General features: G+C 33.4%; 1 protein-coding gene across 1 annotated transcript in view; it reads right to left on the minus strand.

Annotated features, from left to right (window-relative positions):
- Nucleotides 1-14,157, minus strand: part of LOC114336561 (uncharacterized) — a 93,804-nt gene that overhangs the window by 25,493 nt on the left and 54,154 nt on the right. Inside the window, exon 3 of the mRNA XM_028286929.2 lies at nucleotides 5,722-5,852. Coding sequence (XP_028142730.2) covers nucleotides 5,722-5,852 — 131 coding nt within the window. The remainder of the gene's footprint in view (nucleotides 1-5,721; nucleotides 5,853-14,157) is intronic.

The following is a 14,157-nucleotide window of genomic DNA, read 5'->3' on the forward strand; positions in this document are numbered from 1 at the left end:
CAAGCGGCACACCCCAAAAAACGCTTATATTTCGAGATCCTGACCAAGGTGTGGTAAATGGGTAATTGTGATCATACTGTATGATTTTGATATCAAAAATGTATTTTTTGCTCTTCTTAAGGATTTTGCGGTTGCGTCATTCTTTTTCTGAACCGGCTAATTTGCCCTCAAACAACTTCTTGGGCCTTTTATATATATGCTTAGGGTTATAAGTTTTATAGTGGGGAGAAAGGTCAAAAACAGATTAATAATAGCACAGGAATGTTAAAATCGTAATAAATTGTATGAATAAAAAATATATATCGATAGAAAAGTATGTACCTAAGCCTAACTTTTGTTTTTATTGTATCCCTATGAGCATTCGAGAATCTGGTCAAGTTTGGAGCGCTGTAAAACCTTTATAAATAAACATAATTAAACAACTTTATAGTAGAAATTGTTCGCTGAAAAATCCTCTACAAAATTGCTATAATGTTATTTTATTTTAAAATGAACTGAAAAAAAGTTATAACCTCCAAAAGGAAACTTGGTAAAATTTTTTTACATATTTTTGTTTATATCTTCTTTGTTGGTCACTTGACGATAAAAAGTAATAGAAACAAAATTGTAGAAAATTGAATTTGCTACATTTTATGTATAATTAGATTTTCCGTAGGGTTGGTAGTTTATCAGATATAGCGCGAAACCCCTTTGCACAAATGTAACATTTTAATGGAGTACCTAGCTCCAATGAATTGTTATACTCGAATGTCTAGGGGTAAACATAAACAAGTCTCGCAGGTCGGGTTGAATCAAATTGCTTGCTTGGATCACAACATATTTAGAGCCGACGTTTGTACCGTACACATGACAGCGTTTGACTGGCGGTCCTATTCCTCCCCTAGTAACTTACAGCTTGTCCACATGAGAGCGGTTTGCAACGTCGACGTCGCGGTTTACCTGAAACCCCCAATAGTGCAGTAATTGAAGCGTAAAATAGGTTTTTACCTCCGAAATTTTTCACTATGAACCGATTTACATGAGATTTTGGAATTAGGCTTTTCTTACCCTTAACTTCAAAAGTGATATTGACCCAAACTCCGTTTTTTATTTTTAAGGTGAAAACAACCCCTTAATGGAAAAATTGACATTGAGCCATTTTATCGCCAGAAAACATGTTTAATAATAAAGAGTGACATTGTGAAGTGTTTTCTAACACAATAACCTCATGTTAAACTCATTTTCATCCCCTTGAAAACCGCACAACCCTTGCAAACAACCCCTAAATCGAAAAAATTTATAAAAAATTAATTTAGTATGACATAAAAAGATTTAAATATAGAGTAAATGGCGTTCTCTATCTTAATAATCATATTGTTAACCCCCTTTCAACCCTTAAAAACAACACCTAAATATAAAAAATTTACAAAAAATTAATTTGGTTTGACAAGAAGACTTAAATATAGAGTAAATAATATTTTACGTTCTCTATCTTAATTATTTAATTGGTAACCCCTTTCAACCCTTAAAATCAACCCCTCGCTTAAAAATTGTATAAAAATTTCTTTTGATAAACTAAAAAGGATTTAAATATCGTTCCACGTTCTCGAAAAAGCTATGCTGGAAAATCATAAATATGCTTAAGTTCTTTAACCCTTAAAACTACCCCTAAATTAAAACATTGAATATGTATGATTTAGTTTTTGAGCCATAACTACTTAAATTTTGAAGCTATCACAACTTATAAAAAACATTTTGAAGGTAATTAAAAGAGCTACAACTTTTTTCTGTATAATATGTAGTGAAAAACCTTTTATTTTGAAACGGTGAAGGGTTAAAGGGCTCGAGAGAAACTGTGGTTGAATTACCGCGCGCTCTTTAATCAATCATATCTTCGTCAATTTTTGTGTGAGAGGAAAAACAAACAAACCAAAATTTTTGTCAAAAGAAAACCTATTTTTTTTATTATTACCCATTTTAGGTACCTTTCATTATTTTTGAGATATTATGAAAAAAAGGTGTTTTTTTAATTCGTTTTTTTTACATCGTGATTTTTTCAAAAAAAATGAGTATTCCAAAGCAGCGAAACTGCTAGAATCCATCAAACTCTTTATATTAAAGTTGATTCTAGACGGAATACCATTAATTTTAATTTTGGTGGAAATCGCATGAAATCCATTGATTTAAAAAAACCATTAGATGTTCCTCTTTTCTCATTACAGCTCACTCATTTTACGTACAAAAGACTTTTAACAGTGCTGATTTTAAAGCTTATTTTAAGCACTATAAAATCCTTTCTCATTAGCATGCATAAAATTTATTCGCTCTCCTCTAGATGGCATTGAATACATCGATTGAATTTTACACAAAATAAAAAACGGCTTTGATCTTCAATATCTCGCTTAATATTGCACTTAGAACACTCTTTAAAAAATCAATTTGTTCATTTTTTTATCTGCTCCAATTTTGTTCATTATAATATTATCGTTAAAATGCATAAATTCAGAATTTTCAATTGCCAATAACTTGAAAAGTATTGGGTTTTTGAAAAAAAATTTATACAACATTCTTTGCTTAAAATTAGGTCTTCTATCGATATCTGACGTTATTAAAAAAATTTCCACCACCGAAAAGGGGTGGCAACCACCCCCAGGGTGAAAACGGAATTCGGGTCAATATCACTTTTGAAGTTAAGGGTAGGATAAGCCTAATTCCAAAATTTTATGTTAAATCGGTTCATAGTAAAAAATTTCTGAGCTAAAACGCTTCAATGACTGTACTACAACCACCGCGGTTGAAGTTGCCAAGGAACAAATGGAATCGTACACATGCAACCGCTCCGTCGTCAAACCGCGGGGGTTGTAAGTTTACTAGGGGAGGAATGGGACCGCCAGTCAACCGCTCTCATGTGTACGATACAAACGTCGGCTAACCGCGGCGTCAACCGCTGGCAAACCACCCTCATATGGACAAAGCGTTACAACCGCCGTGGTTTGACGACGTTGAGCGCTTGCATTTGTACGATACCTTGCGGTTGCATTTGTTTTTGGTAACTTGAACCGCGGCGTTTGGGTTTTTCAGGTAAACCGCGACGTCAACGTTGGCAAACCACCCTCATGTGTACGAAGCCCATGTACATTTTAGTGTTGCCCAATTGCAAGACCAAGACGAAACCTAGACAGTCTTGGTCTTGGTCTTGCGCCAGTAAACCTGGTCTTGGTCTTGGTATTGCGCTCCCGGTCTTGGTCTTGTAGCAAGAGTCTTGCAAGTCTCGCAGTTGCCCATTAGTCTATTGCATATCTTAGAACAACGTAACAGAGAGGTACATTTTAAGCTTGAATATCATAGCCATAGTAAATACTAGCCAAATTAATAAATATCTAAACAACTGACACCGGGTGGGGTTTGAACCCACGATCCAAGTGATCCCTGGCAATGTTCTAACTAACTTAAGTTAAAACTAAACTTAAAAACTACTAAAGTTAAAACTACTCTTAAAACCCACCAAATTTCATTTGCATATCTCAACCGGTTTTAGAGCAATAAATAAATCGTCAGTTTGTAAGAAAAATTTCAACCCCCCCTATTTGGTAAACAAAGCATTTATAAAGTAAACGTTTATGAAGCAAACTGGCAAACTGTCATTACTTTTTCGTGCAGAATTACCCATTAAAGTTTGCCATACTTATTTAAAAACATTCTATATTGATGAAAAACATGGCTAGTTAAAAAAGTACCTAACTTTTTTATTATCAAATATAAGTGAATGGATAAAAAAACATAATATAGTAAAAGCTGCCATATCCGGATCAATGTGGCGACAGACCGATCCGGATATGAAAAAATCCGGATATCAATCAAGACCACTTCTTTTATAGTCTCTGAAACGTTTTCTCCTTCATACATTCCAGTAATCAACGCCGTCAATAACTTTCGTCGATAGACACGTTTTATAGAATCTATAATACATACATTATTTCGCCATCTTTTAGTTCTTTTGGGTCGAGATGAGAGGGTGCGTTGTCCAACAGCAGGACTAGGACTGCCTTTCTCGGTATATTTCGGTAGATGCGGACGGCAGAACCGTCCGGATATGGGGAGGTCCGGATATGACAGGTCCGGATATGGCAGGTTGTACTGTATTAAGAAAATATCGTCGTCGTCACGGCAAAACTCACCAAGTCCAATTTTGTTAAAATTGAGTTAAGTGTCCTGATCCATTCACAATATCAAGTTTCATAGTCTGGCAGAAATAACGAAGTCCTAGAAAGTACATAGAGATGGTTCCCTAAGTCACTGAATATGCATAAGTCAAAAATTACCATTTTGTTGTAAGGCAGAAGTCACTAAATGTTCGTTTTCTCAGATTTGTTATTTTGGACTTAGTGACTTTTGCCGCAATGACGACGATATGAGGCTATAGTTGGGCTTTAATTTCAGTATGCTATTGAATGCTAGAATAATAAGTTAGCATAATACTAGAATATTCCACAGAGTGAGAAAAACACAGTTTGATTGGTACACCCGGTATACACTGACAATAATTGAGCTGTCTAGCAACAATATCTATTATTACTGCGATATTTATAAAGAATAAGACGAAATATTAAAAAAATCACTTAAATTGGATAACAGGTTTAGGAAATTTGAGACATTAAAAATGACCTGTTTTTAAGGTGGTGCGTTAATTTCTTGGAGAAGTGTATATCGTTAAAATAATATTTCGGAATTATGTTTACACGATATCCGGCATTATCTCTATACTTTTGTCTGGTTCTGATACTTATAAATAATAGCCGCGCTGTTTCGGCAAATTTTGTTTAGCCGAGTGACCTCATAACACAGAACACAGTCAGCAGAAACAATAGATAATAAATTGAAACAGACTGTATGACTTGTATACACTTCTAAATAGGTCAAACCGGCAAACAGGTGTATGTTCTCAAAGAAATTGAAAGTGTGTAAAAAATGTTTAATAATCAGCTAAGTACTTTCAACACATAACGTGCCACACATAATAATAATACATAATAGTCTTACTATAATAATGTATACTGATAAGATTTCTGGTGTCTGCATTCTTAGAAAACTAATAATGAAAAAAATATTTATGTAAATTTATATAAGTGCTAAGGTGACGTATTTTTAAAAAGTTTGGATACGATATTCGATATTACTGTACTCGTCGCAACGCAGGAATGTTGTGTTATATGAATAGGATTAGAAGACGACTATTCTCAAAACCAGGACAATTAATTTCAGAGCAAAGAAGTCGGCTGCTGAGAAAGAATGTATTACTAAACTATGTATTTCATTTTTACATTATAATAATGACCTCTGAGTACATGTCAAATGTGTCGAGTGTTCTTTTAATGGATATTTTGATTCGCTATGTATGTTTATGGTATTGTTCGTAAAGCGCATAGGTCCAATTTTCAAAATTTTTGTTACAATTTTTTTTGTTTCTCATAGAGTATCTCAAGAGTATAGCCGAACTTATATACTCCCTAAAACGACCCTCAGTTCTAACTGCAAGACGCAAGAGTCTCGCAGGCTTAGTCTTGTTCTTGCCCAAGTCTTGCACGGTAAGTCTTGGTTTTGGTCTTGCTAAAATTAGGCGGTCTTGGTCTTGGTCTTGCGAAAACGCAAGAACGAGACCAAGACTGTAAGACCAAGACCGATTTTGGGCAACACTAGTACATTTAGTTTTTGGTGCAAAGAAAAAAGTAAATAAAAACTCACCTGCGATTTGATAGTTACTATTGGAATGCTCTTTTTCGCTTGTTTTGTCGCTGCATCTGCTAACGGCCATAATTCGTTGAGAGTTACAATAACTTTGGTCGAAGAATCCAACAGTTGCCTACTGATTTCATCTAAAATGTTTTCAGATTTTAATATTTGCGAAATTTCAATCTGTACATAATAATATAAGCTTATAAGACTAGTTAGAATGATGCTCAGGAACACGAGAAATAGGGCAACAATGGAAGAAAGCTTTTCAAGACAGTTCACAGTGAATAGACGTTTAATCAAGAGAATCTAAGAATCAAGTTCCTAAAATGTTATGTGTATCCTGTATTACTATATAGATATGAAACCTGGATCATGAAGATTAACATGAGTACATGAGGAACAAATTAGAAGACTTCGAGATGTGGTCATATCACAGAAGCCCATAATATCTTGGGATCAACGCATTTTAAACAGAGAAGTCTTAAACAGAGTAGGTGAAGGCGAAGGTGACTTAATCAAGAAAATAAAAAAGAGAAAACTTGAATATCTCGGGCATATAATGAGAGGTAGCAGATACAAGATGCTGCAGTTAATACTCAATGGAAGGAAAGACGGAAAAAGAGGAATTGGTAGGAGGAAATATTCATGGCTCCGAAACCTTCGTCAATGGATTGGCTTATCAGCAGATCAATTATTACATGCCGCGCAAGATCGCGAACGATATCGGCAAATTGTCATTGAAGCTACCCACGCCTAAAATTTGGGCACGGTACTTAAAAAAGAAGAAGAAGAGGTTTAAAACAAGGGATCCTTGTTATGAAATGTAGTAGTACAAATCGTCAGAAATGAAATGTGAGCACTAACAGGATTATTTTCGAATTATCGAAAAAATACTAAGAGGCAAAAAAGTTTTAAAAACATTGTGTTTAACTAATGGTTCCAGAATAATAATTTAATTGGAACGTAATCAAAAGTTTGGAGGGTTTAAGGGAACAAAACCCCCATAAAATTTTTATGGGGTGCACAATTTTTTTTAAACTGTTCCTGCCATAATAATGATACATGTCTATTTTCGATAAAAAGTCTCTAATAGTTTTCGATATACCTATTGAAAAAAATCGATTTTCATTTTGTAACTTCAAAGAGCTGTAACTTTTTTATGTGCACATTTATTTGTAATAAGTTAAGTTAGGTTCAATCGAACTATTTTTAGATCAGAATATGTGATTTAATTTATGACCTGCATTTTTGTTACACCCTGTATATTTTGGTATTGTTTAATTTTTATTTTATACATCACTCTTTCAAAAACAACCCTATTTCATTGGAAATCCGGTAATTAAATTCATTATTGAATTTTTCCACGTTTTGGTTTTTTCCGGACCTTCAGAAAAAAATTAAAGGCACTCGTGGGAGTGCCGACAGAAGTGAAAACTTCTTATAGTATATAAATTACGAGCTCAATGCTTTTACCCCATCCTAAAAGAATTGCTATACCTATATCATATACGATATACACGATGCGTATGCCCTATGCTATTTATGTATACATACACATAATTTATATATTATGTACAAAATTTGTTTCAGAGAAGTGATGACGGTCGCAAATTCAATACTTTTTCCCCATCCAAGACATGCACAACGTCCCTAAAGAAACTTTCAATTCAAAAATTTATTTCGTCGAAGCGATAACGGTCGCTAATTTACTACTTTTTCCCCATCCAAAAAGTGCACAACGTCCCTCAAGAAGTTTTCACTTCAAATATTTATTTCGCCGAAGCGATTACGGCCCTAATTCAATACTTTTCCTCCATAGAAAAAGTGCACAACGTCCCTATACAAGTTTTCACTTAAAAAAATTTATTTCGTCGAAGCGATGACGGTCGCTAATTTAATAATTTTTCCCCGTCCAAAAAGTGCACAACGTCCCTAAAGAAGTTTTCACTTCAAAAATGTATTTCGTCGAAGCGATAATGGTCGCTAATTTAATGCTTTTTTTCCATCGAAAAAGTGCACAACGTCCCTAAAGAAGTTTCACTTTAAATATTTATTTCGTCGAAGAGATGACGGTCCATAATTCAATACTTTTTCCCATCCAAAAAGAGCAAAACGTCCCTAAAGAAGTTTTTACTTCTTGAAGCTTATTTCGTCGAAGCGATGACGGTCGCTTATTTATTACCTTCTCCCCATCCAAATTTAATAATTTTTCCCCATCCAAAAAGTGCGCAACGCCCCTAAAGAAGTTCTCACTTCAAAAATTTATTTCGCCGAAGCGATGACGATCGCTAATTTAATATTTTTTCCTTATCCAAAAAGTGCACAACGTCCCTCAAGAAGTTTTCACTTCAAAAATTTATTTCGCCGAAGCGATGACGGTCGCTAATTTAATAATTTTTCCTTATTTAAAAAGTGCACAACGTCCCTCAAGTCGCTAATTCAATAATTCTTCCCCGTCTAAAAAGTGCACAACGTCCCCAAAAGAAGTTTTCACTTTAAAAATTTATTTTGCCGAAGCGATGACGGTCGCGATGACGTTCGCTAATTCAATACTTTTTCCCTATCTAAAAAGTGCACAACGTCCCTAAAGAAATTTTCACTTCAAAAATTTATTTCGTCGAAACGATGACGGTCGTTAATTTAATACTTTTTCTCCGTCCAAAAAGTGCACAACAACCCTCAAGAAGTTTTCACTTCAAAAATTTATTTCTTCGAAGCGATGACGGTCGCAATGACAGTAGCCAATTTAATACTTTTTCCCGTCCAAAAAGTGCACAATGTGCCTAAAGAAGTTTTCACTTCAATACATATACCTACAAAATTTATTTCGCCGAAGAGATGACGGTCGCGAATTAAATGTTTTCCCCATCATAAAATAGGTTTTACATTTATTTTAAATTTAAATACTTCTATACAATTTATATATACATACAAATAATATATAGCATAAGCGATGACGGTCGCAATGACGGTCGCGAATTCAATGCTTTTTCTCCTATCCAAAAATCGCACAACGTCCCTAAAGAAGTTTTCACTTCAAAAAAACGACAAAAACCGACGTTTTTTTTTGAAAAAAAAGACGGTTTCTTCCGGACTGTTAAAACACTACTTTTAATGTTAGGGGAGCCCAAGCGAGGATTTTTGCAGTTACTCGAGCACGTCAGATTATCATATGGGGAGAAACCTTGTATTACCCTGTAAATGTACCTCTACCATAAATATATTGGATCTTAACACAGGGGAGTTCATTAAGGGGGCCCGAAAAAAACTCTATACTTAGAAAAATTCGAAATCGTCAGATTAAGATAAAGCAAGTTAAGTACATGCAGAACAGTGTATATTTCAAAAATCTGACGGTTTGAGGTAAGGAAATTAGCAAGTCACAAAATTTTACAAGAAAAAAGCGAATATTTGGAGAAATAAACGTCAGATCGCAAAACTAAAAAATAAGTGTTCAATATTTTTCAAAAATCTATCGAATGATACTAAACAGGACCCGCCACGGAGAGGGGTGGGGGTAAATTAAAATTTTTAAATAGGAACCCCGCAATATTTCGCGAAATGAACATCAGATCGAAAAACTTCAAAATACACGTATTTAATATTTTTGAAAAATCTATGGAATGACACCAAACACGACCCCCCACGGAGTAAGGGTGGTGGGTTACTTTAAAATCTTAAATAGAAGCTCCCATTTTTTATTGCAGATTTGGATTCCTTACTGTGACACAATTATGTCACCTTAGTATTTTCAGCTCCCGGACTAACAGGCGCCGAAGGTGTTTACCAAGAACCTTTTTTTTATACAATGATTTATGCATCTGTGGTTGATTGATTTATGAGGGACCCTAATTTAAAGAGAGATCTCGACCGAGTTGTACCTTTTTCTAATAATTGTTCTTTTGGTATTGCACTAGAAAATTCGATTTTATGTGCTTTAAGTTATTATGTAAATACTCGTTTATTCTGGATCATTCTTTTGTATTCGAGATGATTAAGCATTGTATAAATATAATATATTTTGAAATTAGCAGTTAGTTGTGAATTTGAATACGTCGGTGTATTTGATATGTATCGGGCGCGATATTTTTGAACTTGTAATTATGTAAATAAATTATTAGATTTAGTGTAATACATAAATTATATATCGTAGTTTGTAAAATAAAAGATATGAATTCAGTGTTTTTCATTTGTTTAGAAGTAAGTTATTAAAAAATAAATAAAGTCAACTAAAATTAAACTTAGTGCCTAAAAAAAAACATAAATAATAAAATAGTAAAGTCAACCGCGTAAATCCAGTTTTGTTACATTACGTAAAAATAAGAAACTTTTATTCGAGACATTTTTTCGAATTATGGATAGATGACGCTATAATCGGAAAAAACGATTGTTGGAAATAAAAAAATTAAATTAAAAAATGGAAAGTCCCCACTTAAATGAAAAATTTTACCTAACTTTTTTTGGTTTTAGGACCTAATCTTCACAACCCAATAGGTCCCCATAACGCTCGAATAACCCCATAACCCCGTAACTGCCAATTTAGCATACTTTCCTCCCCTACTATAAGGACAAAAAAGTAAGTTCATTAGCGGAACCGAATTGAAAATTATTTTTCCACCTACCTCTACCGAAAGTATACTTTTCCTAATCTGATTGTAGGGAGCAAAGTCGTACTTTTCCTCCCTAGGGAGTAAAAGTAAAAGTGACGTCATGGTATGTCATTGATGAAATAACTTATTGACGCCCCATTCGCCGTGTGCAAGTACTTGGAGGGAAGTACAGAAGAAACGATCGTGCGCGAATAGCTGAGAAATCTTGCAACTTTCTTAAATAATTCATTGTCAATTGAAATTGTCAAATTGACGTATATTTCATATCTACTGTCAATGAAGAAGAAAAATTATATGTTGCTCCACAATATTGATATGATATGCAATTATTATATAAAAGTAAATTTAATTAATTGTATTTTGCTTGTAGTAGTACATTTTAATAATTAATTTTATTTACTACATACAAATGTTTACCTTTTAATAACATAACCTTAATAACTTTTTCTTCTTATAATTTTTTTGGGCTATGGCCTTGACAATTGTCCAGTAATCAGGACCAATAGGATTGGCCAATATAATTAAAAGTGCGAAAAATGTTGCCGAGCTATGAAACCAGGTGTCGCTTTTCCGAACTTGCAAGGTCCCAATAGGTACAATACTCTATTATCTATTACGTAAGTATTTATACATTTTAACGTTTATTTATAGAACACCCTGTAGTTTGCAGAATGGTAACAAACAGTAAATTGTTATTTGATTAAACAATGTTTACATTAATAATTTGACTTAGATTTGACAGTTGACAGTTATAATGTACCTACTTGTTAGTTTTGGTTCTCCTAATAAATGTTAATTAGTTACATAAATAAATTTATCGCCAACTGTCACTAAAGTTATTCATTATTGTACCCATTTGTCCTAATTTGCGGCAGTAAAGTAACACTTTATTGTACTGAAAGAAGAATTTTACTTTACCTGCCGCGATTAATCGAGATTGAATGTAAATGGTCGATGCCAGTAATCGATTATTTATTTGAGTTAACTTACAATTTATTTACTTTAATTAGTAAAGATATTGTACAAAATTTACCTACGACATTGTTAATTAAAATGTCAAAAAGTGAAATTCCGTAGTATTTTGTAATTATTAATTATATTCATATAAAATAAATCAAAATTGTAGCGATTTAGTAATTATTCAATATTGATAACTGTCATTACTGTCATTCAATTTTTATTACGTCTACAATTTAAAAACGTTCTTAAATTATAAATTGTAAGTAAGTGTTAAAACTAATATCAAATTGTTAGCGATAAAATTTTGTATGCACCACGTCAGTAAAGACTCTTTACTGACTTAGTACATAAATAACTCTATTTAAAAATGAAAAAATGACTTGTTATTTGAGGAAGGTGGAAAAATCATATGTATAACATGGGAGTAAAGTTCCTTTTCCTCCCTTGAATGATTACTGCCCTCCGCTACGCGTCGGGCAGTAAACTTCATCCTCGGGAGGAAAAGTAGCACTTTCGTCCCTTGTTATACAAATAGCTATTGCACATCATATTTGAAATATTATTTGGTTAAAACATCTCATTTTGGTTATTAAAAAAATATATTAATTTGTCTGGACTAAATTACGGTTCTTTTGACCATTTGGAGTTAGTTGGTATTCACACAATGTTGCCAAACTGTATTTTGTTATATTAGTTTAAATTTTCTAACCAATCTCCGCGCGTAGGTAGGTACTACATTTACATACTACTGTTGTTTTGAACTGTTGTTTTGAGTAACTGTTGTTTTGAGTAACAAAAAAGCCTGGCCGCACCGTTTCAGTGTCACGAAAAAAATGTAATTTCCCTGAATTATAGCGAAAGCATATCTATTGGTTATCACTGTATAATCTGTGAATATGTTTCTGAAGTTCCCAGAAGCGATTATTGTTTTAAATCATGTTGTTTGTTATCACAAAAAGCATGACATTCAGGAAAACACTTTAACAATATTTACTCTACATACATAAACAAATTTATCAGTCGTAAATGAATCATAAATAAAAACCATTGTTTACCGAGACCATTCACTGGCATCAATTGCGTCATTTTCTTACAATAAAAATGTTTTTTTCTACGAGCGTGCAAAAATGTCTACTTTCGCGCACGCATTTTAGTTTAGAAAGATTCACTTTTCCGCACGCGTGTTACTTTTCCGCACGCGGTTTTTACTTTTTCGCACGCGTGTTAATTTAGATATGTTAATATGGCCTTAAAGTAATTATAATACTAATATTTAGATATTATTTACTAATTTATTTCAAATATATCTTATTGTGTTCCTGTTTTAATGAAATGAACGCGACAATTCGATGAAATAAAATTATTTTGACATAATATTCGAAACGTCAAATCGGTAGACAATAACAGTCGTTTTGAATCATCGTCATGGAAACCAAGATCGTCGTCATGCTAACTAATTATATTGAAAGTTTGGTTTTGACAACGTTGTCAAATAATTAATTTGTGTATGTATTTTCATATTAATTAAATTAATTGATTAAGATTTGGTAATTTTTTAAAGACTCTTAGAAAAAATATTGTTCCTAACTCTTGCAGAAAGTCTCTTTTCCGCACTCGACTGCTTGCCGAACTCCCGCTTCGCGTCGTTCAGCAAACTGCAGTCGCGTGCGGAAAAGAATGACTTTCTGCACTTGTTAGGAAAATAACTATAAGTGTTGTAGACCAGGGCATTTAGAAAAAAAAAAACAACGGAATAAATCGATTTTATAATAAAACACCTAGGTATGCATATATCGACTTTTTGAATTGCGTTCAGGATAACTTGAGGAAAGACTATACAGACTATACAGAAGACTATACAGAAAGCTAGAATATGATATGCATGATACCCAATTTGGGTTCCGCAAAGGACTTGGAACAAGAGAGGCATTGTTTGCGTTTAATGTCCTCTCTCAAAGATACTTAGATATGAACCTGAATATTTATTCCTGTTTCATCGACTTTAAAAAAACGTTCGACAGGGTCCGACATGAAAAACTAATAGAATTATTGAAAAACAGAGATATAGACAGACGAGATTTACGAATTATCATCAATCTGTATTGGAATCAACAGGCCAATATAATGATAGAAGAACAAGAATCCGAGAATACTGATATAAAGAGAGGAGTAAGACAGGGTTGTGTTCTGTCGTCGCTACTGTTTAACCTGTACAGTGAAGCCATATTTCAGGAAGCGATAGTGGAGCTAAGTGATGGAATCTCTATAAACGGAAGAATAGTAAATAACATAAGATTCGCTGGTGACACCATTATAATGGCAGACACCCTGGAATCGCTACAAGAATTGCTAAATAGAATTAACGATTATTGCATTCGATACGGACTAAAAATAAACATACAAGAAAAAAACTAAATTTATGATTGTCTCAAAAACAGAACATGGAAGTGAAAGGTTAATGATAGAGCAAAGCCAAATAGAAAAAGTAAAGACATACAAATATCTGGGAACCTGGGTTGATGACAAAAATGACCAAAGCAAAGAAATTAAAGTCCGAATTGAAACTACAAGGCAAGTATTTATAAAAATGAAGACACTGCTCACAAACAAGGACCTTCAGTTGCCTCTCAGATTGAGGTCTCTAAGATGCTACATATTTTCTATATTGCTATACGGAATGGAAGCTTGGACATTGAAGAGACAACACATAAGAAGAATAGAAGCGTTCGAAATGTGGTATTACAGAAGAATATTGAAAATTCAGTGGGTTCAAAGGATTACCAATGTGGAAGTGCTACGACGTTTAAATAAGGAGTTAGAAATCATGAAGAGTATAAAAACTAGAAAACTGGAATATTTGGGTCACATTACCAGA

Source organism: Diabrotica virgifera, chromosome 8 (genome assembly GCF_917563875.1).
Source record: "Diabrotica virgifera virgifera chromosome 8, PGI_DIABVI_V3a".
Lineage (NCBI taxonomy): Eukaryota > Metazoa > Arthropoda > Insecta > Coleoptera > Chrysomelidae > Diabrotica > Diabrotica virgifera.